The sequence below is a fragment of the Thermobia domestica genome, chromosome 7, assembly GCF_964235325.1.
Source record: "Thermobia domestica chromosome 7, izTheDome1.hap1.1, whole genome shotgun sequence".
Classification (NCBI taxonomy): Eukaryota; Metazoa; Arthropoda; class Insecta; order Zygentoma; family Lepismatidae; genus Thermobia; species Thermobia domestica.
The window spans coordinates 254,575,306-254,602,246 of record NC_137460.1 but is presented as its reverse complement, the minus strand read 5'-3'; the positions used below and the strand labels follow the sequence as shown (position 1 = coordinate 254,602,246).

At 37.7% G+C, this 26,941-nt stretch overlaps 1 protein-coding gene across 5 annotated transcripts in view; it reads right to left on the bottom strand.

Annotated features, from left to right (window-relative positions):
* Positions 1–2,693: 2,693 nt before the first annotated feature.
* Positions 2,694–26,941, bottom strand: part of LOC145690836 (carcinine transporter-like) — a 109,323-nt gene continuing 85,075 nt past the window's right edge. For all 5 annotated transcript variants that reach the window (XM_081766174.1, XM_081766173.1, XM_081766175.1 and 2 more), the window contains exons 7-11: positions 26,079–26,247; positions 24,772–24,993; positions 9,456–9,670; positions 6,666–6,853; positions 2,694–3,418 (exon numbers count right to left, since the gene is read on the bottom strand). In XM_081766174.1, the coding sequence (XP_081622300.1) occupies positions 3,164–3,418; positions 6,666–6,853; positions 9,456–9,670; positions 24,772–24,993; positions 26,079–26,247 (1,049 nt within the window). In that variant the 3' untranslated portion in view covers positions 2,694–3,163. The remainder of the gene's footprint in view (positions 3,419–6,665; positions 6,854–9,455; positions 9,671–24,771; positions 24,994–26,078; positions 26,248–26,941) is intronic.

Here is a 26,941-nt window from a genome sequence, read left to right as displayed (position 1 = left end):
TAGATTGTTTATGCCATTCAAAAGTAAAATATGTAAAAATAGATTATTTGTTTATGCAATGCATACGTAAAATATGTAAAAATAGATTATTTGTTTATGCCCTGCATACGCAAAATATGGAAAAATAGATTATTTGTTTATGCCCTGCATACGTAAAATATGTAAAAATAGATTTTTGTTTATGCAATGCATACGTATAATATGTAAAATAGATTGTTTATGCCATGCATACGTAAAATATGTAAAAATAGATTAGTTGTTTGTGCCCTGCATATGTAAAAAATATTTTATTTATTTATGCCATGCATACGTAAAATATGTAAAAATAGATTATTTGTTTATGCCCTGCATACGTAAAATCTGTAAAAATAGATTTTTGTTTATGCCCTGCATACGTAAAATATGGAAAAATAGATTATTTGTTTATGCCATGCATACGTAAAATATGTTAAAATATATTTTTTGTTTATGCCCTGCATACGTAAAATATGGAAAAATAGATTACTTGTTTATGCCCTGTATACGTAAAATATGTAAAAATAGATTATTTGTTTGACATACATACGAAAAATATGTAAAAATAGATTACTTGTTTATGCCATGCATACGTAAAATATGTAAAAATAGATTATTTGTTTATGCCATGCATACGTAAAATACATAAAAATAGAATATTTGTTTATGCCCTGCATACGTAAATTATGTAAAAATAGATTTTATTTATTTATTCATTTATTTCCTGCAATACGGAGATCTCTCCAATTATAGGAGGTGTACACAATTGGTTACATTATTATATTATAATAATAATATATAAAACAGAAATGTACAAATGAAAATAATAAAAATAAAAATAGTAAAAGCAATAAGGAAATATAATATATAACTTTGTATGTGGACATTCCATAGATCAGTGCATACATTTTATGAAACACAAACTCATACTCTCATTCTAGAAATAGTCGTACATACATAATACATATATACACTTACATATACATATATATGTACACCAATATTTATACATACAAATATATATGCACGAACACACACATATGTATCTCGCACATTTCACATGAACACATTCATGTGCTCACCATGGATATTGTACATTACAATAACATGAAAATAGAATATGAATCAAATGTGATTACCGTAGTTAATTTAGTATTATCTAATATTAATTACGTTTTCTATATAACTTAATTTTTATCTGTTCAATATATTTTTAAATATTTTTTCTTTCAAACTTAAATCAATGTCATCGATACTCTCAGCTATATTATTATATAATGAACATAATCTTATTAAAGATGAGTTGTTGTACGTGTTAGTTTTCTCAGTTGCATACCATAATAATTTCCTCATTTTTAAAGTTCTTGATTTTATATTGAATTTGATATACTGCAAAAACTCACTGTTATCGAATTTACCATTTACTATTTTAAATAAACACATTTCTTGTAGAATAACACATCTATCCGAAAAAGTTGCGTAATTGAATTCAGCTAGTAGTCTAGAATACGAAATTTTATTAGTAATTGCAGATTGTCCAGTTTTCTTGTAGTATAGATACCTTAAAAACTTTTTCTGAATTGCTTCTAATTGATTGTTTTGAGTTACGTATTTCGTAGTCCAGATCATCACGGCGTACTCCATCTTTGATCTTACAATACTTTTAAAAATAGTCCCTATAACATAAATGTTTGTAAATAAATTCTAATTCCTTAAAAGCGTTATGTGTTACCAACAATGTATGTTTATTAAAAGACATATCACAGCTGAAAGTAATACCCAAATTCTTATATGTATACACACGTTCTAATACTTTGTTATCTATCTTGTAGGAATTAATTTTAGTTAACCTTCTTTGTTTTGAAAATATCATGAATTTACACTTGTTAGTATTAAAATATAATTTATTTTCTATACTCCGCTGATATATGTTTTTTTTTAGATCCTCATTCAGTTTCAATACATCCTGATTTTCCTGTATATCTTTGTATAATTTTAAATCGTCAGCATATAATAAACATTTCTAATATTTAACATATTTTGGGAGGTCATTTATAAATGGTAGGAACAATAAGGGTCCTAAGTTTGAGCCCTGCGGGACACCGGAATTAATATTATAACTGAATGATCTTGTGTGATTGAAGTATACATACTGTTTCTCTGATACAGGTAACATTTAAACAATTTTAGTAAATTTGATGAGAATCCAAAGCTTGAGAGTTTTCTAAGTAGTATGTTATGATTAATTGTGTCAAATGCCTTTGCAAAACCAATATGTACTGTGTCTACTCGTTTGCGATCTAGTATAGCTTCATGAACGAATTGAGTGAAATTAAGTAAATTTGTTACCGTCGATCGTCCAGGGTAAAATCCCTGCATACGTAAAATTATGCTCTGCATATGTAAAATATGTAAAAATAGATTATTTGTTTATATCCTGCATACGTAATATGTAAAAATAGATTATTTGTTTATGCCCTGCATACGTAAAATATGTAAAATAGATTATTTGTTTATGCCATGCATACGTAAAATATGGAAAAATAGATTATTTGTTTATGCCCTGCATACGTAAAATATGTAAAAATAGGTTATTTGTTTATGCTCTGCATACGTAAAATATGTGAAATAGATTATTTCTTTATGTGCTGCATATGTAAAAATATATATAATATGCATATGTGAAAAATAAACTTTATTTATGTGTTGCATATATAAAAATACAGTATTAAATAGCAGACTGTATTCATTGCTGTTTACCTTCTCCTAACGGTGACACCACCTCTGGTGTGTGGAGTTCTTAGCTGCATTCCAGCTCTTTATGGTGGACAAACATTGTGACCGTGTTTTCTCGGATTCTCCCGTTTCCTCCCACTTTCTTCATAGGCCTCTTGGTTCGATTTCAGTCCTCGCCGAGTGGTCCTTACGGTGGAAGAACACTGCGTAAATATGTTTTCTCGGGGTTCTCCCGTTTTTTCCCACTTCAATCATTTCATAATTATCATCTGTCTGATCATCACCATCTTCCTTAACCTCGGTGCATAATCGTGGAACGTTAAAATACATTCTGATGTAATGACCGTAAAATACCCATTCGGATTACAGTCTCGCTTCCTTTTAGCGCGTACACCTTAGTGAGAAGATACTTTTAGCTTGATTTAGTTTTCTTGTCAGACATATTATCCATGGGCACATATTCTTCATGCGAGGAATTCTGAGTACTTGCAGCTCTTCTATGAGGGAAACTCCAGCATTTCTGGTCCGTTCCGAATGCATTTGCTTCAGCTACTGTCGTTGGAAGAATCTCGTTCAGGGTTTCTGGCAATAGCAGAGTTGCAAATACAGACCACAAGTTGAATATAGCGATAATGATAAATGGATACCGCACATTATAAGCCGTTCCCTGGAAAGTAAACAAAAGAATACTATATATTCAAGAAAACGATATTATAGCTAATAGAATGAAATAAAATTTTATAATATTAGTAGTATGTAACACACACACACAACTCAAAAAGTGAGACATATGAATGCATAGATCTTATTAATATGAATCACTGTAAATACTCGTAGTTTTCGAGAGCTCCTTCGTGGCTAAGGGTCAGCTTACGCGCCTTTAACGTGGAAGATCCAGGTTCGACTCCCGGCTGGAGCTCACGTGGTTCGGATTTCACGTTAATCAGTAGGTCCTGCCCATATACACTCGCTGTTGACTCTCAAAATCAACTCGTACACTTTCCCAGAAAACACGTTTTTTTTCTAAACCCAAGAGTTATTGCTGTATGATCAGCACGCTACCCATTAAGGTGAAACTGATCCTAAAGTTCTCGTAGACTCTCATAATTTTTTCATCATGATATTATGTGAAAATGACAGTGCATAACGAGATATAGCCAACGTTTACCATTAACTGTTTAACTTTAATTTTGGTTTAATCATAACACTATGCAAAGATGAGCTCTATACAAATTAATAGATGATAACGATCTGAACAAAATTAGATAATTGTGAGACTAAATTCTCATGCAGGATCTTCGAAAAAACCTGTGAGAAGTAAGTTTTATGGTGATAAAATGTACGCTGTTGCCAATAAAACAGTAAGTTGATAATTTTAATTCTGCTAGAACAAATAGTTTTATTTAGTTCTATTTGAACCAAGTTTTGTTAAAAAGGCATAACTAATGTTATGGTCTACTTTTTTAAAATAAAAAACTATTTTACTAGCCTATTGAAACGTATTGAAAGGACACCGGTCCACTATTTTGTATGGCTGTAGTAGCTGCTCCAATATTATGAATTTTATAATATTACAATTGCACCAATCCAGACCAATACCCCTTTTTAACATATTAATGTTTGCAACAGTGCTGAAGGCATATAACATTTCCTTACCCAAAGTGTCTGTACATGGCCTATTTTATCTTTGTCAGTTTACAGTTAATGTTTACTTGTACCTGTGTAAAATACTAACACATTATACGCATATCATAAAAAAAGGGGGCTGGTTATAAGGATCCAAACGAAGTGTGAATGTTTTTACATTATTACCCAAAAGATAGTTCTGGTAATTTCAATGGTTAGGGTTTTCTCTGACAATTGCTACGGACAAAACAAAGAAATAGCCACTAAATGTATTTCTCTAGCATTTAACAGATTTTTGAACCATTCCTACATTTTAGTAAGTTTTGTAGCTTGAGATCGAATCTTCGGGCTAATGAAACGAGAACTTCGACAAAGTGACGTGAAATAAAGTATCTACGACATTATAGAAAATATAATAAAGCGTGCAAAGCTAGATAGGTTTTGTTAGGTTAAAGAAATTAAAATGTCGAATTTTGCACTTCGGAAATTGGTGGAAACGTTACTTAGTTTCATATCCAAAGGGGGGAAGAAGAAAATAGAATGATGATAAAGTTAACTTCAGCATTAGTAAAGTGTATCTTTTGTATACAAGCCTGACTTAAAATGTTACACCATTGACACAATACAATCAGCGGTTTGAATAAAAATACATTCTTCATGGGAATAAGAGGTAATGCGGACGTGATACACCCTGTTCAATCTGCGTATCGTGATGGAAGAATTGCCATGAAGGAATCTAAGATGTTCGACATCACGAAAGTACTTCAGAATGTTACAGGACAACAGAATTTTTTACTTTTAGGTTTTAGAGAGATGATGGACTGCAAGAAGATGGGTATGATTAGATGTGCGTCTTATTTACTTATTTTTAAAAATAAAAATAGAGTTTCAGGCTTACAACTTCACAAAGCATTTTCTTTACTTTGCCATGTATATTTTATGCTAATATATACAAGAACATTCTAGTTCGATAAAATAATGAGTTTTGAGTAAAAATAAATTTTAAAATATATATTGGTATGACCTACCTCACGTCATAAAATTCTGAGTTTCGATTGGCCGTGAATACGGTAATCCAAGCCTTGTCTCAGGGGCGGATCCAGGACCGACTTCTGGGGGGGGGGGGCGGTGGGTTGTCATACTGCTACTTTTAAGAGCTCCAAACTTTAGGATGGGTTTTATTTATATATATAAAATAAGAAAGTTTCCTCTTCTGGGGGGGGGGGAGGCGTTCAAGTTCGTTGCAAAATTGAAATCAGAAATTTGTAAGGCAAGGATCGGCATTAAATTTGAGAGACCTCGTGATAATTCTATTTTAGAATTAATCGTAAATCTAATTATTAATTCAGTTTAGTGTTAATATCTTTTTAATTTTCTTATTTGGATTATTGTTGATTTTATTTAAATTTCTGTAATTTAATAAAAAGAACAAAATATAGATATTTTGAATGCTAAGGTTAATTCATATAATTGTCCTGATTTGTGTTATTATTAATTAACAGTTGTTTTTCAGTATTTCGGTGCACTCAGTGACTGTTTCAATATAACACCGGCTTCGGTTGTTCTATTGATCTGAAGAGATTTGAGTTTCATATAAGTTGTATGTAACCATCCCTCCTCCGAATACTAGGACTAGTCGGAGAGTGACTGCTGTTTGTTAAAAGAGCATCTTTTCAACCCTAAATAAAATATTTTAAAATAAAATATAGTATCACAGAAACAAAACCAATTCTTTTCCTTAAAGGACAAGATTCAGAGGTGACAATATTCAAGGAAAAAATAAGTCAATTCTGTTTATGTCTTCTGGCGACAATGCCAGATGGCTAACCCTTTGTAAAGGAAGCAAAATTTGGCTAATTGATATTCTACACATATCTTAACACTCTTTTGATAATTTTACAGCTGATAAGGAAGTTGCTTCAATCCTACTATATAACACTGTCTAGAGATCTCTGGCAAATGAGAAGAACCTAACTCTTGAAGGGTTCTAGGTTTTCTGCCTAGAAGTGTATCATAGAACAGTTAAAAGTAGATGCGATCTGATGGAGCAGGTTGTACTTCTAGCTAAATTTGTGATCACTAGCATCGACAGACACCAGTAGCTACCCAGCTAGAAAGGGTACCTTTGGCATGTTATTTATATTATGATCGTCACATCAAGATCATAGTGTAAGTCAACTGAGATTTAATTCTCCTTTCTAAAGTTCCTTCGAAACACACACACACACACACAAAAGAAATTATATCTCGATTACTAAAATTGACAAAGCAAATTAAATTGCACTCACCAAATAAGAAATATAAGGCCCAGACGTTTCCAGAAGTCCTCCTATTGTACTTCCAAAGGACATCCCCGTCTGCCTTAAACAGGTTGGATAAAGCTCCATCCCATGGAGATAGGTCCCATAGAACGTTAACGCGTTAGTAAATTTAACAAATACTGATAAACCAATCAGACCAATGTCAAGAATGTGAGCTGAAAAGAAAGGAATAAAACATATATTCGCATATTGATTACAATTGTATCAATGGAATTAAAATATAAGTTTCAAATTGACATAGCCATCGAGTTTCGCGAATTAAGCACACAGGATAGAGTGTGATTCATTGTAACCGAAACCTAATATACTTTCAAGAAAAATGAGACACTAACTGTCTTTCTTAGCTACCAGTAGAGAAATAAGTTTTCAGAACTGATTCTCCCTGCCAAATTCACATGCATAACATCTTAAACCAGAACTTTTCCGGACTATGCTTCTAGACAAATTTCTTTCTTGGTAATGTGAGAATATTGTTGAGTGAATGAAATAGTATGGCATAGGGAAAGAAATATCTGTAGTACCTAATATGATCAGCTTAATATCTTAATTATGTTTGTAAGTATGTTGATTCTCCGTGTCACACAATACAGATGCTGATAAGATTATATATATATCTGACTTCGAAGTGTTCCCTTACATATGACAGTTCACCCTTCCACCACTACTTAGCTTTTATAAACGACCAAGACTTTTGACGATTGGACGCTAGCACATTTTCCACTGGATAAGACTTCTTTGGACATGAAAAATGGGTATTTTATTCTACTGCTGTTGAGATGCTTTCTAGACTTCGAAAACGAAATTGTCCGCAACTTACGAGATGAAAGATGGTGTTTCACAAGTCCAAAAGTACAGCAATCTATTCATCTAGCAGGGGGTATCTTCACTGCGATGTTGGTGAACGGAATAGCATGCAACTTGGCCCAAAGTTCCATCCCTCTGGAATATGCCAGCAATGGTTTGGCCATAATTGGACTCCTTCTGATGCAGTTCCAGCCCGTTGGTGTCCGCTTCATAAAATGTAGAGATTTGATTGTTGTCAAAACATTCCTCAAAATACGCAGTATTGATTTTCACATAGGGGATTTTGTTGAAAATTAAAACTATCAACAGTGACAAAACCCAACCAAAACCATCAAATCATTTCAGCACTAGCGAACGGGATTATTTCGCCTTTTGTATCGACAATTCTGTGCGTAATTGCTCGAACTTTTCCACAATCTGTCAGAAATATCCACGTTTCGTCTACAGTGACTATAAACTTCCATTGTTCTCCCGCCAGGTAGCGTTCGACGGCTATCTATAGTTGATTTTCTGTTGCAAGACATGGCTGCTTTCAGTGCCTAATGGACCACCATAATGAGGGGAGAGTGTCAAGCGTGGTTGAGAAAATGTGGCCGATCGTGGTGAGCCACGGCAGACTGCAGACTTGTTTCGTTTTGCAATCCAATCTTTGGCTGTGTGATGTCAAAAGTAGTCTGAAAATTTTTTGAGTAAGGTAATTTTCACCTTTCTGGGCTTTGAAAATGGCACTTGACTATCAATCGTTTCAATCACACAACCCAATACGTATACGTACAAAAAACATTACTTTTTTTTTAGCTTTGTTTCAGCCAGTAATTAGGGTCCCGCAAAAACAAATACTTCTAATGAGTACTGTTATATACCTAGCAAGACAAAGTGATACGAATTAAATCTGCATTTGCATCTCGCAAATTCAGGATGGTCTTTCCAAGCGCTCCATATTAAAGAGACTTCTCATGGATATATTCCCTATGATTAAGCCAATATCCTTATGACTGGAGAGTAGACTCATTGAACTCTAACATGTAAGCTAGTCGTTTTGAACTGGATGCTCTCTGACGTCACAGTTTACTGCTCGGATTCTCTGTAAACCATTCACACAGAGCTAGAAGAAGGCTGGTGACAGGTAAACAAGGCGTAGCTGATGGTTCTGCAGATAAGACTTCTCGTGAATTCATTATTAATCGAACATTGCCGATCTAGTTTTATTCCATTTCTTCTTCGTCCCGTCCCCTAGTCCTGTTCTATCTCTTCTATCTGCGTTCGTGAAAGACCCCTTATACGTCGGCGAGTTGAAAATGACTCATGTAAGCGAAGAGTTGGGGAGCACGGTGACTCAGGCAGAGATATTGGGCCTTATGCAGAGTTGATTTTAGCATTGTTTTACGAGCTTTACTAATGCATGATGCTAACTTCCATTTTAGTAGCAAGTAAGTAAAGATAACAACGATATATATCGATAAAGGCCAACTTCGACGTTTTCGCAGGGTTGTCCAAACCCTTTTGGAGAAATCGAGTTAAATGAATCCTATTCTTTCATCTATTGATTTCTCCTTTTGTATTTGGACAACCCTACGGCCATTTTCGATATAAATTGTTGTTAACTTCCCTTACGTGTTACTAAATACGGAAGTTAGCATAAGGCGTTAATCAAGCTCTTAACACAACGCTAAAAACGACTCTGCATATAGCCCATTATATCTACTGCGAAGGATTCCTGGTTTGATCCAGGCTATATGGGTTTGTGGTGGACAACATCACGTTCCTGGATGTTCTCGAAGTTCTCCCGTTCTCTCCGGGGTTCTAATTTCACCAATTCTTTTATAATAATTTCCCCTTCATTAATCACCCGTCTCCTTTAGCCTACAGGTCATAATCGTCAGACGTAAAACTTAAAAGTTCATGTAATCCAAAAGTTAAGTAGGCGAAGGAAGGCACAATGTTTGTACTTACTCTCCCTGATTGGCAATACAGCTGCTGTTGCGACGGGAACCAAGAAGAAGAAGAAAGCTCGTGGCCATCTGCGTCCAAAACGGTCTGTCACCCACATTCCCATCGTATACGCTGGCAATTCCACGAACAATAGGAGGAAGGTATTAAGGAACGGATTTCCAACCAAGTTGTTAAAGTTCCATAACACTGTCCAGTATGTCAAACCATCTCCAGCCCTACACAATAACAATTTATAATTATTAAAAGACATAAAACATGTTTTAATATAGAGAATACTATTTTTAGTATTTATTATATTAATAGATTATATGAATGGGGGCTTTGAACTATAGAATTGATAGATTTCGCTTTACTGTTTGTTTAATGCAGTGATTTTTGTACTGTGTAGATAGAAATATAGCCTACTGAAATAGAACCATTTAAATTTTAGGTTTGGGCCAGAAAATGTTTCTTCTATGTTTCTTGAACTTCAGCTTCCTCTTTTAACTCCCTATATTTTCAAATCATCGATCACCTTTGTTTTACTCCTTCCTTCTCCTCCCTTCAATCTTTCCTTCTATGGTGGTATGAAGGAAACAATTTCTTCCCAAGATGTGCCCAATCCAACTGGCCTTCGTACGAAAAATGCTGGCTAAATTCGTTCTCTTCTATCCGTTTCAAAACATTTTTGTTTGTAACTCTGTCTGTCATTTTATCTTCGCCATTTTTTTCCAACACCGCATTTCGAAGCTCACTAAATATTTCTTCTCTAAGTTCCGCTATCTTCAAGTCTCTGAACCATACAGTCTGTAATAGATATTATTACATAACCTGATAGGCTTCTATATAGATGACATGCAAAGGACACGCTACGGCACAAGAGCAGTGCAGAAATGTGAAACTTGAATTGGTGAGTTAGTAGTGTGCAGCGTGGTCCGGAAGTTGGCATACCCCTAATTGGTGTTTTCTGACGGTTTTAGGTTTTACCTACATTTGTTTGGTAACATTGCTTGCATTGCCTGGTAACATTGCTTGACATTGTCTGGCAACATTGCTGTCCATGTTCATTTATTTTCTGCTTGGTAACAGTTATTTGCAGTCAAGTTGGAGTAACAATGTGTGATCAAAGTCAATGTGTGATCAATGCATGGATGGTAATCATGCCGATGTTTATGACTCCTAAGACTCTTAAGACTTCAAGGTAACTGTGTACAGACATTCTACCGTAACTAACACTATACTGTTGAAACTAAAGGGGGGTACGCCCACTTTCGGACCACCTTGTATGATGTATCTGCTAGTATAGCAGTTGTATTGACCAGAGATGCAAAAGCAGAATGAGATAAGTGGGTAAATACTTTAGAGTCGTCTATATGGAAGCCTATGAACCCCTGTACATGAACTAAACATCAGACTTCATTTCTGTATAAGAAGAGAAAATAATATATATATATATATATATATATATATATATATATATATATATATATATATATATATATATATATATAACTATTCAACATGATGAACTGAGAATGCTATTTACAAAACATTACAGTTATTTTCGTAATAGTCTGTGCGATGTATCTACACAATATTCTTAACGCTAATTTAAAATACTTTTCTCCTTAGATCCTCTTACTCCATAATCCTTTCTTGCTTGCTTACTTTCCATCTCTCTTAATTCTCTTCGAGCCCGAATATCCACGGAGTTTTGGCCTCCCTCTTTTGCGCTTTCTCTCTATCTGCAACACATTAATCCTTTCTATCATATAATTTTCATCTTTTCTCTCTCCTGCCCAAGCCACCTTGAAACTGCTCAGTGATGAGTCCCACTTTAACTGTTCCTTGGATGTAATCATTGTGCATAGTCCATTCTTTTCATCTCTCTCATCCACCTCGGCATCTTCGTCCCAGTTACACGCAGTTTCGTATTCTCTGCTGTTGTAATTGCCCAGTGTTCTTGTAACCAACTAGTTACAGTGTATCTAGTGTCTAATTTTTTAAACCTTGGTCCCTGTCTCGATAAATTTTAAACCCACTGTATAATATCGGAACGTGTAATCAGTTTTTACTGTATAAATTTCTCTAACCCACATGTAACATCCGTTTTATTTTGACCTAAATTAGAATAATTTGGAAGTTTTAGGATAATTAGGTGTGTAGATTCTCAGGAAATAATTTCTTTTTATTTATTCATCATTCCTTCATAATTTTCTCGTATATGGGTATCTCATTTGAATAGTTATAAAGTATACGTATTATTTCAATGAAATTCATATTTTAACAAGGGGATAAAATTTCTTCCGAATTTTCGCCAATCCAAAATCAGATAAGATCCTTAAGACCCCCTTCAGCCCGATGAGATACCCATATCCTGCCAAAAACTAGTTTTATCCTCTCATAACCATTTCCTATTCGATTTGTAATGCCGCCGCGCGAAAATTCTATGTTGTGATTGGAAGTTAAACATAGCCTCAGTGCTTTGGCGCACTTCTACAGGGCTTTTGTCCGTGAGATGTTACAGAAGGAACAGTTCCAACATCAGGCAGTGAAAGTCTTGGAAAATTATTGGAAAAAATTCTCCGTATATAAGGTAACAATAGTCTAATTATGATATAAACGTCAGTTAAGCAAAGAGCAGCATAGGACTATCAAAAATTCAATCAGGAAAACGAGCAGGAATACATTATGTATGGGATCCGATTCAGCAGACGCCATGTTTGTGATGAAAAAGTTCCCTGGACAGGTTTAAAGTGAAAGTGAATTTGTTTTTCTTGGGTGTTGTGAGCTACTAAAACCAAAATTTAAAGATTCGTTTTCCCTTCTAAACATTCATTCACCTCCCGTAAATTTGTTAGGTCCAGTTACATGTCCAGTAACATATACAGGGTGTTTCAAAACAACACCGGCAACGTTTGGGAGGTGATTTCTGACACCAAGATAAGACGAGAAGTATAAACCAACCTGGGTGCACAAATGCTTTCTTTCGGAGTTATAGGCTGCTGAAAACATGAAAAAATGAACTTTAAAGGTCTATAGCTCCAAAACTATGGGGCCTACCGTAGTAGGGTCAAGACTTCACTAAGGAACTAGTATGTACCCTATGCAAATATCCAAGTTTCAGAATCCTAAGGTATTTACGCGACAACTTTTATAGAGGGAGTTTGGATACGGGCATATAATTTGACGTACTCACCAACTACCATTATAAAAATTGTTGCGCAAGTACCGCAGGATTCTGAAACATGGATATTTGGATACGGCACATACTACTTCCTAAGTGAAGTCTTGATCAGATTACGGTAGGTTCCAAAGCTTTGGAATTATGGACATTTAAAGTTCATTTTTCCATACTTTTGACAGCCTATAACTCCGAAAGGAAGCATTTGTGCATCCAGGTTGGTCTATACTTTCTGTCTTATCTTGATGTCAAGAATCACCTCCCAAACGTTGTCGGTGTTGTTTTGAAACACCCTGTATATCTATATTCAGCGTAGATATGTAGATTTCAATTTTGTGTAGTAATATTATATTTATATGTGGAGTTAGTAGCATGTGATATTTAGTTAATGAGTGAAAAGTGTTAGTGAGAATATTATGATTATCTGGTGACAATGTACAGTGAAACCTGTCTATGTTGGCCACCATCGTTTCCATCGAAAAGTGGCCAACTTAGACAGGTGGCCCACTTACGGAAAATAAGTGATATTTGTGTATTTTTAGAATAGGATATCTAGTATTACTTGATTGTAAAATTTTAATAAGCAGTGGCACGACAGCTACTTATAAATAATGTATGTAGAGTAATCATAAAAGAATATACAGTACTAGAAAATATTACTATAGTATGTTTAATATATGTGCATAATTTTCTCTTCCTGAAAACTAGTCTGGTACATTGGATTATTCGGATTGAAAACACAATAACACAAATAATCATGAAATAGAAGCGTATGTATGCAGTTTATTGAAATTGATATTATAGCACACTGAGTTACTCAGATTGTAAACAAGAAAAGCTAAGTTATAAATTGAGAAATCCATATGCAATTTATATTACGTCTTTTCAGTTGTTACTGAATGGTGGTTAATTCTAGACGTATTTGTTTTATTCTTTTTGGCAGATATGCACATTCTAATATTGTAGTTAACTACCTCTTGTTAATGACTACCGAGTGTTTCCCTCGGAGCAAAAGATGTTTTGAGAAAATCTTGAGGGAATTCATATCTCAAAAACTCCGCTACCTTTTGACAAGCCGACAGGTGCCAATAGTTGATAATTGAGATGGTTAGTTTTAACCTTGAGAATTTTTCGGAATTACCAAAGCTCCTCACTGATGAGAAGAGTTGATATAGCTAATGGTTTTACCAAAACAGACAGGAGTACAACCATTTCCTGAATTCCTATACGTGCTTTTTCTTATTCACACCTTCCTTCACCACCCATTTATGAGGGTAGTGTTCTGGTCATTGACCTTCAAGAACAAATCGTGCTAATCTATGCTTCTTTGTGTCCAGTCACAAATACAGAACATCTGCCTCTTATATGGGAATACGAAAGAGTTAAGAAAAATAACAAAACTGTGTTTTGCGTGATCAAGATACGTAGGTAAATTTATTATTATCATCATAGGATAAACCTTGCTTCAGTGTGGCCAACTTCCAAGATAGACAGGTGGCCAACTTATAGAGTAGTAAGTAACGAATGTCTTATGGGAAAATGCAGATTCAAGATGAACTAGGCCAAGATAAGCAGGTGGCCAACTTAGAGAGGTGGCCAAGTTGACAGGTTTCACTGTATTTAGTAATAACCACTTTCATCTCTGTGTAGGATTAGACCAGTGCGCGACTTCATGTAGTATTGTGTTTTGTTATATATAAGTGAGATCCGTGTAATCTTTTGAACATTTAATGCATTTGTTATTATATAAAATTTATAATTTTACTGTAGTTAGTACATATTTTGTTTTGAGTACAAGTTCCAATTTTCGTATGGCAGCGACACCTAACGCGAAGCAACAATTTCGTTTCGCGAGTCATTTGTTAAAATGAACTATGAAGTTAAAATGAGTGTTTTTTCCAATATTATGAGTTCATGTGAACCGCTACAATTATGATGAGTAGTCAGATTTCAAGAGGATACTACTGATCAACTGCACGAAAGATTTCATTTCATTCTGACGCAAGAGTACCAAATGATACTTAAAATAACGTTTTACATTTCCGTAGTTAAAGGTCAGTGATTGTTGATGTTTCGTAACCTTAAGCTATTACGTGTGTATAGGATACTGATGGGCCTACGGAATATATATATATATATATATATATATATATATATATATATATATATATATATATATATATATATATATAACTGGTAGTATGATTACAGTATCGACATATAAATTGTTTCGTGTAGCTATGTGAATTCTGAATTAGAAATTAACAGAATTACAGATACAAGCGAACATTCATAAGATAGGTTAGGTACTACTGTTGACTAATATTCTTAAGAATAGGAGTTTTAATTTTGCGAGCCAATGCAGAAGTTTTACCTATGGAATAACATTTATTTATTAACGTAAACAAGTATATAGTACTAAACTTTCGTTCATGTATATGATATGACAGGTTACAAAGTGTAAATGTATAGTAATGTTACTGTTAATAAAAGCAAATATCGAGTAGTTTCGAATTTTTCGTTGCGGTGATCAGTGTTTGACAACTTTTTACCTGAGTTCTTAATCTCTATTCGACTATCCTTTGTAGGGTCGACGCATATAGATTATGAGAATTAGCTTTGAATAGTGATTGCTTACTTATAGTAGCATATGTAAATGAATAGGACGTGGATGCTTTAAGCAGTCCTGGGCATTGCAAAGCATTTTGGTGTCCTGGGAGAAGCACCCCTATTATATACATAAGTGAATATGAATAAATAAATGATTATATATGAGTGTGTTGTAAATGTCGTCGAATAAGACATCTTGATACAATTTAGTATAAGCCCATTTTATTTTCTTTTTTGCCACTTGTTAGGGACGTATTTATATATAGTTCTGTGAATGTTTATGTGTGACTATGAATGGTCAAACAATGGTCCACAATGGTCCAATTAGCAATATTCATTAATTATTATTCTGCAAAATGTGTAAATATCCCGCGTTCATGCCTGGTTGCTAGCCATACCAGATAGAATCCCAAATCATTAATGGTTAACTAAAATATAAAAAATATGTTTTGTGCGGCTAGTCATTTTGGGTTTGAGGAGTTTTCTTCCTTTTGTCTTTTGTATTTGATGTATTTAAATAATCTTGAAATATGTAGAAACGGGGCATTTAATGACGAATTGTATAATATAATTGAATATGTATATATTGAAATGCGAATATGCGATAGACTTGTGTTTATTATGATAGAGTACAGTATAGGGTTACAATACGTCGTTTCGATGTAAGCAAAGGGTTTCGTCACCTTCCCCGGTTGGTTGCAGTACGACTATTGCGTCTTGTTGCCACATTTTTCTAACGTCGATAAATGTAAAAGAGAATGCGTTAAGTATACCGCTTTTGTAAGGAAGTATTATTCTTGTCTTGTGTAGTGATACTACATATATGTATATTTAGCACCTCTATATTGTTAAGTACTAACTGCACGTTGGGTTTAGTAAGGAGGCAGGTTGTCGCGACGTATGTTTAACTTTTCATACATCCATGTATAACATTGCGAAATCTAAATTTTTTGAAATAACTACATCTCTCCTTTCCCTTTGTGATCAATGAATCTCCCAAAACCCGGTAATTTCGTTTGTGCAATTTAAATTTGTACTGAAGACTCAATAACGGTAGAGACTTATGTTCAACAACACAGTTTAAAAGAAAAAAAGGGGGGGGGAATTCTTCGGAAAACCTACCTAAGACATCTCTAATGGTTACAATTTTCACAACGCCTCGTATTCCAAAAGCATACTAGTTCATTTGTGACATTACCGAAATTATAGACTAATTCCTAACGAACATTGATGTTGATTACGAATTTAAATTAGTGATAATATCAAACTGATCTAGACAACGACCAGATTTTGAAAAATATGTAGTCTTAAAACTATGATAACAAAAAGTTATGTTATTATTTCGACTGTTGTCACAAACTATATTAGTGCGACGTGTTCGATAGCTACACACGCTTAATATGGACTAGAGTGTAAATCAATATGACTATTATTATATGTGTGTTTCTCATTCGGAGAAAGTAAGTCGTGTATAGAAACTAAGTTAGTGATAATATGGACATGAAGCAAAAGTAAGATTAGCTAAATTGACGAGAATATTTGAACTCATGTAATAAATCTTATCTTCCCAAGTTAGACCATGATAAGGTCCAGAGCCGTGTGTTGCATAACCACCGGTATGCGTAACAGGAGATATTCAAATCTTGTTATAAATGTTGGATTAGCAAGATAATCTACTTTCAGTAAGTGGCTATTCGATTCGATTTGTTAAACTGAATGTCTATTGATACATCCGAATGATTATGTAGACCACTGTATTTGTACCAATATGTATTTAATTTTCTTTTCTATTTATCTTTTGTTATTAGATGTAATAAACCATGTACAAACTGTAGTTATTTAAGTGCTTCGTTTCTGAACCAATACTTAACTTACTTGTATATATATACATTGTCTGATATGGTGTGGATATGCGAATAAATGAATGATTATTTTAGTTATAAATAGAGAAACCTACGATATAGATTGAAAACCGATAATTATTTTATTTCATGTATATTTTGATTTCCTTTGAAAAATGTGGTTATTCCCTATTCACGACCTAGATTATGAAGGTAATCAATCTTTCAATTAAAGCGACAAGGGCTCTACAAAGCAAGCAGGAACGATTAAACAGAACTAGTGGTAATAACCACTGAGTTCAGAAGTTTTGAGAACTTCAAATCATGAACAAGCAACTTTTTAATTGATTTTATTCCCTTGACTTGTCCAAGTACGAGTCTGACTGCTGAGTAAGAAACATTAAGTAAATAAACAAGTACTCTACGATTAGAAACAATGAGTATAAGAAACAATCTAACCTTTCTCACCATCTGGGCTAGGTTCGAGTAACTCCGACTTGCGCAGTTACTTGGATCCAGGTCAGAGTTGTATGAGTGAACAATCAGTTTCAACTCGATTTTCAGGCAATAGAACGGGAATATAAAGTACATCGAATACTTCCTTCAGTTCTTTACTATATTTCGAAGTTTATCCCTTATTTTCTTTCTCTCTACCTCTTCTTTTCCTCCTTCTTTTATATTCCCCCTCCAAGTAGCGGACCGTCATCGTCGGGGAGGGGGTGGAGCTGAGAGGGCGGCTTCATCATTCATTCATCTATCATCCCTCATCTTCATATCATTGCTCGCCCTCTCAGCCGCTAATACCGCTACCGAACTCGCGGGTGGTTGGTGGGAGTCGGGAAGAGGCAGGTCTAGTGGACGTCTCCTCCACTTGGGGAGGACGTGCACCCACCCGGCCTACTGTTGTCTGCGTCCAGTGTATGTGTTGTCCGGAGTGTTGAGTCTTTAAAAATATAGATAAAAAACAAAAAAATGAAAAAACTAAAAAAATCCTATAAAAAACAAAAAATATTAAAAATACAAAAAAATCCGCACCATTAGTTTTGTTTTGTTCTTCCTGGGCTGGTGGGGATCTATCTTTTTGTTTGCCAGGTTCTTTTGTTTTGTTTCTCTTCTTCTTTTTCCGGGGCCACGCGTTTTTGTCGACGGGAATGGTTTTTGCACTTCCATTCCCCTTGACCGCGTCGGCCCCACGCTGATCCTAAGGTGTTGGGCGTGCTGAAGGGATGGCCAAGGGGTAGCGTTAGTTCCCCTATTAACGCCCCGGTGTGACCTCACACCCTTTTTCTTTTCAAAAATGTTCATTACATTCACACTTTTATGGGTAAAAACACTTTAAACTCTGATCCGGGCTCTCCATCACGGAAGAAGCCCAAACCAACTGAACCTGAGATAGTGGAAAAGACAAGTATCGCGACACCTGTTGTCCGGTATCTTGTAATAAAAGATAAAGACGTTGATAGTGCCAATTCTGATGCAAACCGTCCGAGTGCTATTAAGGGCTTGTCCCCTTTTGTTATTCATAAAGTTATCACTTACCATGCCGGACAGGTAAACGATATGAAGAAGTTGCGTAATGGCACTTTATTGGTGGAAACGACAGACGAGAGGCAAACTGCGAAGCTACTTAAGTTAACATCTATTGGACCGGTGAACGTGTCAGTCGAACCACATCGTATACTGAACGTTTCCAAAGGGGTAATATCGTGTTGGGATCTCCTCAATGCAACCGAAGAGGAAATTAAGTCGGAGTTAGCGGACCAACACGTTATCGACGTAGCTCGAATCAAAAGTAAGAAGTCAGGTGAACTTGTCGCCACCCAGTCCCTGATTCTTACTTTCAGTTTGCCCACGCTTCCGGAGTACGTCAAGGCTGGATACTATCGTTTGAAAGTTCGGCCGTATATCCCTAGTCCTTTGCGGTGCTTTAAATGTCAACATTATGGGCACACTAGCACCTCGTGTAATGCGAGTGCTGCTCTTTGTGCGATTTGTGGCCAGGGTAGTCATGGTGCGGAACCCTGCAAAGCGGCCAAGCCCTTCTGTGTCAACTGCAAGGGTGAGCATTCAGCTTGGTCACGGGACTGTCCAGCCTTTCAGCGCGAGAAGCGTATTCGGGAACTCATGGTTGTTGAGAAGATTTCTGCTGCTGATGCTAAGCGTCGTCTGAAAGAAAGCGTCCCTTCTTCGCTTTCTGATCCCTTCGCTACTGCTGCAGCTAGTTCCCGAAAATCTGTAGCCACCCAGACTTCCGACGTTTCCACCCAGACAGACTCGGTCCCACAGAATAGTTGTGCCCCGAAGACCCCGGTTGCAACGACAAGCGAGCTTCCCAGAACCCCACGTGTTTCTGTTAGTGGTGCTCTTCGGCGTACTCCAGCCCAGCGCCGATCACCTTATATAGGCGGACTTAAACTTAGCCAACATATTCGCCGGCTGAACGAGACTGTTCTCACTCCCAAGAGAACAAAATCTACGCCAGTTCGTAAGCCTCCTGCCGTTTCTCTGAAATCTGACATGGTGGAGGACGAACTTATGGATTCCGAGTGGGCTGTTATTGGACCCCGTGGGAAAGTTCGCCTGAAACGTTAGTCCTTCCCAGTATGGCGCTTCTTCAGTGGAACCTCAATGGCTTCTGTGGTCACCGTGAGGAATTGATCCAACTGCTAACTGACCACTCGCCTGTACTTCTCTGCTTGCAGGAAACCCATTTTAAGCGTACCCAGTCATTTGTTCTTTCTGGGTATACTATGTATCGATGTGACAAGCCAGACGCTGCCCACGCTGCTGGCGGCGTGGCAGTCTGTGCCTCCGATTCTTTGTATTCTCAGCAAATTCACATTGTGTCCCGACTGCAAGCCGTTGCGGTGCGAGTACACTTTTCTCGCCCGCTTACAGTATGCTCATTGTACGTTCCTCACTCAGAAGCCTTTACAACCGCCGATCTGCTTCAGCTCTTCCATCAACTTGAGCCGCCAGTCTTGCTTGTAGGAGACCTTAATGCCTATCACCGTCTGTGGGGTTCTGTCCGTACTGACGGTCGTGGCCGCGAGGTCACCAAATTTCTTGAGGAAAGTGGCTTGCTTATCCTTAACGATGGCAGTCCTACTCATTTCTCCACTGCCCATGGCACATATTCTTGTATCGACCTCTCCATGTGCAGTGCGGGTCTCTTGACCTCATTGACCTGGAGAGTGCATCCTGATCTTTGTGGCAGTGATCACTTCCCGTTGTTTGTTGAAGGTCTCCCAGTTACTCCTTCTTTTCCTCCCCGCCGCTTCAATCTGAAGCGTGCTGACTGGCGTAAATTCCGTGAGCTCAGTGAGTTTCATTGTCGTGATGATCTCCCTGTAGCTGTTGTGGCTGAGGCTTTTGAGCAGACTGTTATTGATGCTGCTCATGGTTCCATTCCAGAATGCGGTGGCGACGTTTCTCGCCGGCGTGTTCCATGGTGGTCTGCGGAACTCCGTGAGGCTCTCCAGGCTCGTCGGCGCGCTCTTGCCACTTTTAATCATCATCCCACAGAAGACAATCTTCAGCAATTCCGCATTCTACGTGCTCGTGCTCGACGTCTGGTCAAGCTCTCGAAGCGCCAAAGCTGGAAGAATTACGTTTCGTCCATCAGTCGTCGCACACCTATGTCAACTGTGTGGCGTCGGGTTCGCTCCCTAAACGGATCCGCTTCTTTACTTGTTGTCCCAGCCTTAACGGTGAATGGTGTTCTAGAGACCAATCCCTCAGAGATCGCCAATATCTTGGGCCACCATTTTGCCACTATCTCTGAGTCAGATCACTACCCACCAGCCTTTGCTCGTTCACGTCCTCAGCTGGAGCGAAACCCGTTAAATTTCCGTACCGCCAACAGTGAGGACTATAACGCTCCTTTCACGCTCGTTGAGTTCGATTCTGCTCTCCGCGAATCGTCCAATACTGCTCCCGGGCTTGACCGTGTTTCCTATGATATGTTGCGCAACCTCTACCGCGATTCTCAGCTTGCATTATTGCAGCTGTATAATCGCCTCTGGGTTGAGGAGTTTTTTCCACCTGCTTGGTGTGAGGCCCTGGTTCTTCCCATCTTAAAGCCAGGGAAAGCCGCAACTAGCCCCACGAGCTACAGACCCATTGCTCTCACGAGCTGTGTCTGTAAGCTGCTGGAGCGAATGGTCAACAAGCGCCTGGTGTGGTATTTGGAATCGCATTCCCTTTTGAGCAAATTTCAAAGTGGATTTCGTCGTTTCCGCTCCACTACCGACAATCTTGCTTATCTTGAGGGTGAAATTCAAGACGCCTTTCTCGACGGCCAGCATCTTGTTGCTATATTTTTCGACTTAGAGAAGGCGTATGACACCACATGGCGTTACGGAATCCTAAAACAATTATACGACTGGGGTCTTCGTGGGCATATGGCCCACTTTATTTCGAATTTTCTTCACGAGCGACACTTTAGAGTGCGTGTGGGCTCTACTCTCTCAGAGCGCTTTGTACAAGAAAATGGTGTTCCACAAGGCAGTGTTCTTAGTGTCACGTTGTTTGCTGTCGCAGTCAACAGCGTTTTTTCGCAGATCCAGGCTCCTGTGTCTGGTCTGCTTTATGTTGACGATCTTGTAATTTTCTGTCGCTCCCGCCACCTTCGTGGCATTACTCGACAGCTTCAACTGACTCTCAATCGTCTCGTTCGCTGGTCGAATGAGACTGGATTTCGCTTTTCCACCGAGAAATCCCAATGTGTTCACTTCTGCCGGCAGCGTACGTGCGTTGTTGACCCGGACTTGTACCTCGATAGCACCCGTTTGTCATTCGTTGATACAGTCCGTTTCTTGGGTCTGGTGTTTGACCGTCGCTTGTCGTGGGCACCACATGTACGGACTCTTAAATATTCTTGTCTTCGAGCTCTGAATCTCCTTCGTGTCCTTTCCCACCGCACGTGGGGTGCTGATCGTACTGTTCTACTTCGTTTATACCGTAGTCTAATTCGGTCCAAGTTAGACTATGGCTGTATTGTCTATGGTTCTGCTCGTGCTTCTCTGTTACGACCACTTGACACAGTGCATCACCTGGGTATTCGTATTGCTACTGGCGCCTACCGAACTAGTCCCGTCGCCAGCTTGTATACTGAGGCCAATGAACCTTCGTTATCATATCGTCGCAGCAGACTACTTCTTAATTATTCTGCGCATGTGCGTTGTGTTCCAGACCACCCGTGTAGACCATGTCTCCGTGGTGGTCGGATATACGAGCGCTATGCTGCACGTCCTCGCTCTACACGTCCATGGTACATCCGTGCGTGTGAGAGTTTCCTTGGCGACGATTTCGTGTGGCCCTCTCTTTCATTGGTTCACTTCTGCGCTGTTCCCCCATGGCTGCTTCGTCTCCCTCGCCATGATTTACGTTTCTCTATGCATTCGAAACAGCAAACTAGTCCCCAGGTGTACCAGCAAGAGTTTGCCGCACTGTTAGATCAGTACCCCGATTTTAGTGTGTTCTTTACGGACGGTTCTAAGAATGAGGATTCTGTAGGCTGTGCCTTTGTCACCGACGGGGCCAGCTCCGAATTTCTTTTACATCGCCTGTGTTCAGTGTTCACTGCTGAATTGACTGCAGTTAAGCTTGCCTTAGACCACGCTCTCACGCTTTCCCTCCGTCGTGTGCTTATTTGCACCGATTCTTAGAGTGTGATTTTGAGTCTACAGAATGTCTTTAGTATGCACTCTGTCGTGCAGGACATTCTTGTGAGATGCCATGAATTGCAGCAACAGGGTTGTGTCGTCGTTGTCTGCTGGGTGCCGGGTCATGTCGGCATCCGGGGAAACGAACGTGCTGACACAGCTGCCAAGAACGCCGCCTTGGCCGGGGTTGCACTGGAGCATAGCCTTCCCTGCTCCGATCTTCAGTGTCATTTCTATTCTTTGTTGCGCTCTCACTGGCAAGCAGATTGGGACCAGGCTCTTGAGAATAAGTTACATGTAGTGAAGCCACTTCTAGGAGAATGGCGTACGTCGTCGTGCCATCGTCGTCGAGATGAAGTGCTCCTGGCGCGTGTGCGTATCGGACACTCTCATCTGACGCATGGCTACTTGTTGCAAAGATTGAACCGTCCGTACTGTGAGGAGTGTATAGTCCCGCTGAGTATTCAGCACATTCTTGTTGAATGTCCTGAATACTCAGCTCTCAGAGAACGTTTCGGATTGCCTTCTGTTCTTACCCGCGCTTTGGGGGATTCACATGATATAGTTAGCCGGGTACTGGACTTTGTTAAAGCTTGTGGGGTTGCTCACGTTCTCTGAGCGTTTTTAATGTGTTGTCGATTTTTATTGCTGCTAAACTTTTAATTTCTGTTATCTTTTATTGTTTTCTATATATTGTTTTTGTTATCTGTTTTAGACTATTTATTCTTTTATTTTCTTTTTCATTTTATGTTTTTATTTAGCAGCACTTTCGTTTATTGCACTCTAGTATTTTAACCTTTTTCTTTACATGTTTTAGTCCAGAGCAACCATGTAAATCGTGACGGGGACATATAGCCTTGATGCTGACGTCCCCATTACACCCCCTATTCATTCATTCATTCATTCATTCTTTTATATTATTCCGTCTTTACCATAGACCATTGAATATCCCTTTCCTTTTACTATTTCTGAGACATATTTCCTTTATAAAGTCATTCTAACCCTCTTTCCTTCTTTCTATCCTCCTTCTTCCTCTTCTTTCTTTATCTCTTTCTTGACTTCCCATCCTTCTCTCTTAATTTTCCCCTACTTTAAAGAAAACTGAACGACGTCATAACTGGGAGTTATCGCCGTTGTGCGCGGTCAATAAATTTAGATTCCGTTGAATCTTCGGAAGTTCAATATTAAATGGCAGTTATAAAAAATATATATAAATTTTATTTAATGATACATTTAATAAGTCATGGAATTCGATAGTCTTGCCTTTACAGCTTTCAGTTTCAAAATGGCGACCACTGCTCCACTCTTCCTTACTCTTCTTTCTTTAAGTTATGACACGTTCCATTCTGACCTTTCTCTTTTCCTTCAATTTCCTTTTTATCCTGTCACTCGAATTTCATCCAGTACAATGTATTTTAAATTCCACCAAAACTCTCTTTAGAAAGAATTCATCAAAAATAGGCATTTTGAGATATGAACAGGCGAGGGCCTAAACCAAGGAGCGCAAGGTCTTTGAAACTCATACTGCTTTCTTTATATGTTCCCAAAACTTCGAGAATATTTCAGTTCCCAATACTTCGAGAATATGTCAATGTTACCTTGCTTACATTTAATAAAACGTACACCTGTCCTGCATAAAACAGCTGATGTTCCGCACGTGATACTGGAACATTTTGATCTTTCTAAGAGTTACCTGATGACTTCCATTTGTTTGGTCTGAAGAATTACTTCAACTGTTGAATCGGTAGTGAAGTTATGGACACGTGTAATGGCTTGATATTTTATCAATCACAGAGCGAAAGTTATTCTTTAAGCAGGGTGCAACAAAGGGCTTGCTACCTACAAACTCAGGGCCAGTGATTATAACTAGTACGTCTGTGTGACTGCCAAGTTGGGTCACTGTCTTTCACTAATTTTTGTATCTATGTTGCAAATGCCTATGTATTAATAGTTATGCAGAACTTAGAAAACAGAAGTGGACAAATACCACTTATATTATTATGCAGAAAGGTGGGTATATATTGCTCAATACTTACCAAATACTTATGAGAATAAGTGTCCTGATGGCAACATTTCTAGTTTTGAATAGGCTAAAAATCCCGTACATCTTTTTCTTTCTGAGGCCCATCTTCTCAACGACTTCTCTGTGGTTGGAAGGCAGACTTGTTCCATTCACAGCTGCTATTCGCTTCAGTTGTCTGATTGCGTCGTCTACCCTGCCTCTGCTAGCCAACCAAGCAGGAGATTCAGGATAAACCCTATGAGGGAAGATTGTAATTGGTTTCTTTAAAATACACTGAATTTTATAGTGATGTTTTGAATTTGTAGAAACAATTGTCTAAACGCTTCCGATTCATATTTACTACAGAGCAAAAATATATGTGGCAATTCAGCACAATTTCTCTGTTATCTGAGTTATGATAAATTTTGCACAAGCCTGGTGATATTTCATATATTAATTTCATATTCCTGGTGCTATTTAATATACAGTATGATTATTTTGATTGTTTGAATTAAAATATTATATTACCTTTTGAAATCAGTTTGTTTATTTTGAGTTATAGCAACATTTTGATTTGTATTTAAAATATCAAGTGCGTAAAAGTCATTATTTAATTATTTACAGTAACTAGTAATTTTAGTCATTATAATATTAGGATATTTTAACAAAAGTTTGTATTTTAAAATAGCAATCTTGACAATTGTTTTCTGCAATGAGACAGGCTGTGACTCAGATTACAGTCACCTGTCACTGAATACATGCTATTGTTTATTATACGATTCATCAACATCTAATCTTATTCTTATCTTGGGGGGCGCGGTGGATCAGTGGTAGTGCGTTCACCTCCTGGTCTTGGGGTCCCTGGTTCGATCCCAGCTCACGCCGTGTGGACTTTGTAGTGGACAAACACCGTGCTCATAAGTTTTCTTGGGGCTTCTCGCGTTTCCTCCCACTTTCTTCATTCCACCATTTTACTCATTTCTCATTACCACCGTCTCCTTTAGCCTAACCGGCATAACTGTGGGACGTTAAACTTGAAGATTTCATTTTCTTATTCTTATCTTTTTCTGTGGCAAAATGAAAGGTTCGTTCTAATCAGTTTGTGAACGCCGATGATGTACATTTTGTAAAGTATGCTACTCGTTGTGTAGACGATTCCTCTATCCCCCCCTGCCCAATCACTTCCTACTGTTCTCCTATCCATATTCTGGGTAATTAGCAAGCGATATTTTTCGGTCGCCTTTGTTAATGCTGAAGCTTTGAAATGAACCTGACTAATCATTTTAATTGCACCTATCGGGCTTAGTAAGAAAGCATCATCTTCATGATCCGATTACTTACCTATAGAAAAGGAAAAATAGCAGGATTGGTAGTGTAGTAACAATTTGGAATATGACCCAGTCTCTAATCAACCACGCAATCAATGGAAGTAGACACATGCCAATGGTCCATCCAAGACATTGCCAAAGATTAAACAGCGCTCGGCGTCTGGTGTCTGTTATCTCCAGACCTGAAACATCAAAAAAGCGGTCATATTTAATTATTTATATTTCTTGGCACTGAATCAAATTTGTGAGTAGAAGCACCCGCTTTCATGACGCTCATTCAGTAAAAAATTAGTCCCGGTCAACGCATTCTTGAAATTTGAGAGAAGTGTATGATTTCGGAAGTTTAGGGTCGAGCTTTAAGGTCCGTATTTTGGTAGGATAGTGGGTATCTAGTCTAAGGGTTTTGAGTACCATGGCTGGAATACACTCTTATTGGCTTAAGCCGTCCTAGATAAAATTATAACTTAACCTTTGGGATATACTCTTGGCTGACGCATTACATACTCTAAGGTCTCAAGCAGCTTCCTACAGATGCGACAAGATCTATTGATCGGGATCGGGTTTGCGTTTGATGAGGAACCTTGATCTCCATAAATATTCGTTCTAACTTCAATAACATTGATAAAACTATTGTCAGGTAACATTTCTTCATTCAAGGAGCAACAATTAAAGGGTGCTTCACAAAGAATGCCGGATTTCAAGTTACTAAATAGCGAATTCATTTCTAACCAACATCCGCTCACACATTTCCCCAACTTCGTCGAGGACACGTCGAATTTCTTGTTTTAAGTTCCAATAGATTATGGGGTTTGTTCCAGTAAACTCGTGACCCCCATATGAAAGAGTTACAAGGTGTCAGGTCAAAAGATCGAGGTG